General features: G+C 41.3%; 1 protein-coding gene across 1 annotated transcript; it reads left to right on the forward strand.

Annotated features, from left to right (window-relative positions):
- The first annotated feature begins 733 nt into the window (after positions 1–733).
- Positions 734–2,307, forward strand: LOC137950740 (temperature-induced lipocalin-1-like). The gene is made up of 2 exons (XM_068797348.1): positions 734–1,225; positions 1,849–2,307. The coding sequence occupies exons 1-2, from the start codon at positions 854–856 to the stop codon at positions 2,032–2,034; spliced, it is 558 nt and encodes a 185-aa protein (XP_068653449.1). The 5' UTR covers positions 734–853; the 3' UTR covers positions 2,035–2,307.
- The last annotated feature ends 1,863 nt before the right edge of the window (positions 2,308–4,170 follow it).

The raw sequence follows: 4,170 nt of genomic DNA on the forward strand, positions 1-4,170 counted from the left end.
CCGTTGATATTTGAAAATACTGCAGACACCTGGTCAGATGTCAGACTCGTTGGGTAAGGACGGGAAGAGATGCCCGTATGAACAACCAAAGGTACGCTAGCCCATTGTGTCCTCCGGCCCAATCCAAACCACTCTAGCCCATCTAGATTTTGACTCATTTTTGAGGAATTGGTTTCCCGGTTGTATTATTTTCATCTGTTAGTGCATGGAGAATTTTTTTTTTCTCTCTTTTACCATTTCATGGGGAGAAAGAGGAGATGAGATAAAGAAGACAAGGTAGATGAATATAGGTTCTTTTTCATAAGCAACTATAGACAATCCACTTGTCTCTACGCCAGGGATACAGACCGACTGTTTACAGAGGATAGACTCGAATTGCTTGCCATACAAGGTTGTGCCTTTAAAGCATAGTGTTCATTTGTCAGGTTGCTCCTCTCTAATCCAAACAACTGATACTTTTCCTTGCAATGAATTTCTATAATATCACTATCGAGTAATTCGATTGAAATGGTGTTTCCATTTATTCTGAGAATTGATTGAGGGAGAAGGGAAGGTGCTGAATTGCTAATGAGAGAAGGCCGGTTGCTACAATCCAAGGATTTCACATTTCAATTTCCTCGGGTGCTTCCTCAGCCTACCCAAATACCATCTAGAATCCTCTACCAGATTCTCAAGGGACCCATGAACCTCCACGCTGTACCTTATCAAATGTACGGTGTCAATATCACCGATTCACCGCCTCGTCTGCTCGTCTTCCTGGTTCCTTCTCCCTCCCAAGGCAGAAGTTCACATCTGCGAGCTCTGATAAATTCCCCACCTTCCCCTCTCCATAGCACAAACAACACGAAAGAAAATGGCACCCAAGGAAATGGAAGTCGTCAAAGGCCTGGACCTGCAACGGTACATGGGACGATGGTACGAAATTGCTTCTTTTCCTTCTCTGTTTCAGCCCAAAAATGGCGTCAACACTAGAGCCACCTACAACCTCAACGAAGACGGGACAGTGCACGTTCTCAACGAAACGTGGACGGACGGGAAGAGGGGTTACATCCAAGGCTCAGCTTATAAGGCGGACCCCAAGAGCGACGAAGCGAAATTGAAAGTGAAGTTTTATTTGCCACCTTTCTTTCCTCTAATCCCCGTTGTGGGAGATTACTGGGTTTTGTTCATTGACGAAGATTATCAGTATGCGCTGATTGGGCAGCCCAGTAGGAAGTATCTATGGGTAAGCGTCAAATGTCTTCTCTGCTTCTGCCCATGCTTCACGGGGGCTTTCTGTTTTCTTTATACAATATTATCGTTTGATTAGTCCTTTCGAGTTTGAGTGTTTTCTAAGTTTAATATATTCATTATTCAATGGCATTTTTTTATGTGCCGCCTGTTTGTGATTTTTTCTCAGAGAACAGTGATATGTTGTGTGGTAGATTTTAGGTTTTGCACTCTTTAGGTCTTTTCTCAGAACCTAGAAGGAACTTGGGAAGACGAAGAAGGAGAAGAATCAAGGATAGGTAGATGGCGAATACACTGTAGAAACTGTGTATGTTAGAATTTTCTGGGCCTTTCCAACTGTCTGTTGCATGATGACAGAAGAGGGTAGCAGTTGCGGTAATGGGGGGGGGGCAAACATGCTTAACAGAGCGGTCCACAGCTGTGTCTTTTTTTTATTTGTTTCGCTATCCTCAATTAGAATTAGCCTAGCAGACAGGATAAGAATTGAGATATTTAATCAAGCCACAGAACTTTTTCCTGTTCATGATTGTGCTTTATTTTTGCTGCTTACTTTACTAACTTTTCGAGAATAATTTACCAGACGAAGCTTTTCAAGTTTTAACATATACTTTTTATCAGGTCTTGTGCAGACAGACCCATCTAGACGAAGAAATCTACAATGAACTGGTGCAGAGAGCAATAGATGAAGGCTACGACGTGAAGAAACTCCACAAAACCCCTCAAGCAGACCCTCCACCAGATAGCGAAGAGACCCCTCAGGACACCAAGGGCATCTGGTGGATCAAATCCATTCTGGGCAGATAAAGTTTGAAATACCCATAGTGTCTGGCCCCAGAATCCTAGTAACCTGAAGTCATATTAAGGTGTTATGTGACTGTATGTATTGAAGAAAGAGAAGGGAGGAAAGTGGTTATGTTTAAGCTGTTCTCTCTGGGCGTGGTGTTTGTCTTGCAATAAAAAAATGTGTTTGTGTCTCTATCTAAAGCAAACAGAGTAGGAAAGCTGCATTATATAAGAAGGATATTATGGAACCATTTGTGCTGTCACTTGAAAATAAAATTACCTTCTTCATTTCTATTGTTTCCGATTGTTACAGAAGGAATTTATTTCCCATCTTTCTTTTGATTTTTTGGGGCAAGAGGGATTAGGGTGAAAAAATTCACTCATAATGAGGCACCAAAACAAGAGTTTTTCATTTGCACTTTTTTCTCCTAGGGTTTCATAACACAGATACACTAATAGATTAACTTTCATATGAGAGGCAATAAAATTTAAACACAGATTGCAATCAGATATTAGCTCAACTCAATTTTCTGATATTGACCCTGATTGTCAAAAAATCCCATTAAAAAGCTCACATTGAATTCCTTTCATTTAAGATAATAATACTGGCCTTAAAATTACAGTAGAAAATCGTTATTTGTTCATCAACAGAGTCCACCTTCCAGCCTGCAACCTAGTTGCTACATCATCCGTCGATAATTTCTTTGGTTTAGCTTCTCGTACATTTTTGCAACCTTAGGGACCAGAAGCCCCCCAAGCAAAAGTCGAACCAGAAAGCCAGACAATCTTTAGCCATTTCTGTTCAGTGACGTTAAAAACCAAAACCCTAAAGCCATCATCAACAAAAGCAAGAAAAGAAGAAGATGAAACAAATTCCCGACCAGCTTTGCTTCGCTGGCTATTTGGCGATAAAACCTAAAATCAGTTTAAATCTGATCTTCTCTACCTAGCTCTCCTAAAACCAAACAAAAATGAAAAAAATTATGAAACCAGGCTCAGCTTCGCCTTTTCTCAGACATTTTAGCGACGCCCTTCTGCTATGGCTGCAACGGTTGCCTGAGAACAGCCAGGCCTTCCAAGTTGCCATGCCATCAAGTTAAGAACAGCAGAAAGAGAGGCTTATCGTGTCTGAAATCAAAAGCATAAAATGCTAGTTGCTCATCACTGCCCATTGTAACATTCAGAGAAAGAGAGAGAGAGAGAGAAAGAAAGAAGGGCTGTTGAAGTTCGGACTTGGATGGAATTTGCTAATCATCGACTCGGCGCAGAAGAGAGGGGCAACCACCCTTAGAAACCTTCCTTCTCTCTGCAACCGATGCCTCATTCTTAAACTAATGAGTTGAGAAAAAAAGAGGACATAAAACCTCTATTTATAGTATCTACGACCCGTCATCGAACCAGATAGCCCGATAAAATTACCGAAACGCCGCTATTCCATTTGGCCGATACATTCCTTATGTATCGGCGACCAAAAAATGACGCGAATACTGCTTATGCGATTCTACCTGCAGAGCCAGGGGGCTACTGTGCTTGATTCCACCGGAATTATTGCCGCCTGCTCAGCCTCCAGCACCGGCATCCACTGAAGCAGACATAATCGATTCACCATTGCTAAAAGTGGCGGACGTTGCTGCCAAGAAGTCAGTCCCTGTTGCTGTTCCTAGCTGACAATCAGCAAATTCGATCAACTTGGTTTCTGTCTTGGGATGTTGGTGCTGAGTTTAGTTTCAGTGAGGAATCATTGATGCCATCAGCTCTAACACGTAACTTTATGCTGTTTCTTATCATTATCAGCAGAAACTGCTCTTTGATGTTTTCTAATACCATTGCTTATAGGTTGCAGGAGGAAATTTTCTGAAAACTGCTGTTCTTTGAAGCTTTTATAGTCGCACCTCGCTAAATCTCTTCGGTGAAATTATAATTTTAACGCGGTGATTCCATCGTAGTTTCGGAAAGAATCAATTTTGTTAAGAGTCTCAAATTAAGTTTCCTTTCCAGGGTCCTTCCTGCTCACACTGCCAATTTCGCCTACAACGACAGGATCAAAATCATCTTCTTCAATAAAATCATAACAAGATTGGATAAACCGAATAAAATACTAAACAAATCCTCTTTTCTAACAGTGAGAAAGAGTAAACAGAAGCAAGCCTTTTTCAT

Source organism: Aristolochia californica, unplaced genomic scaffold (genome assembly GCF_029961685.1).
Source record: "Aristolochia californica isolate CCGP_79_NKW_82.1479 unplaced genomic scaffold, dmAriCali1.0.hap1 SCAF_14, whole genome shotgun sequence".
In the NCBI taxonomy this organism is placed as follows: Eukaryota; Viridiplantae; Streptophyta; class Magnoliopsida; order Piperales; family Aristolochiaceae; genus Aristolochia; species Aristolochia californica.

Excerpts from the sequence above, each read along its gene's own strand:
- LOC137950740 (XM_068797348.1), top strand. The coding sequence starts at position 854 with ATGGCACCCAAGGAAATGGAAGTCGTCAAAGGCCTGGACCTGCAACGG. Across the intron at positions 1,226-1,848 it reads CCAGTAGGAAGTATCTATGG|GTCTTGTGCAGACAGACCCA; the intron begins GTAAGCGTCAAA and ends ACTTTTTATCAG.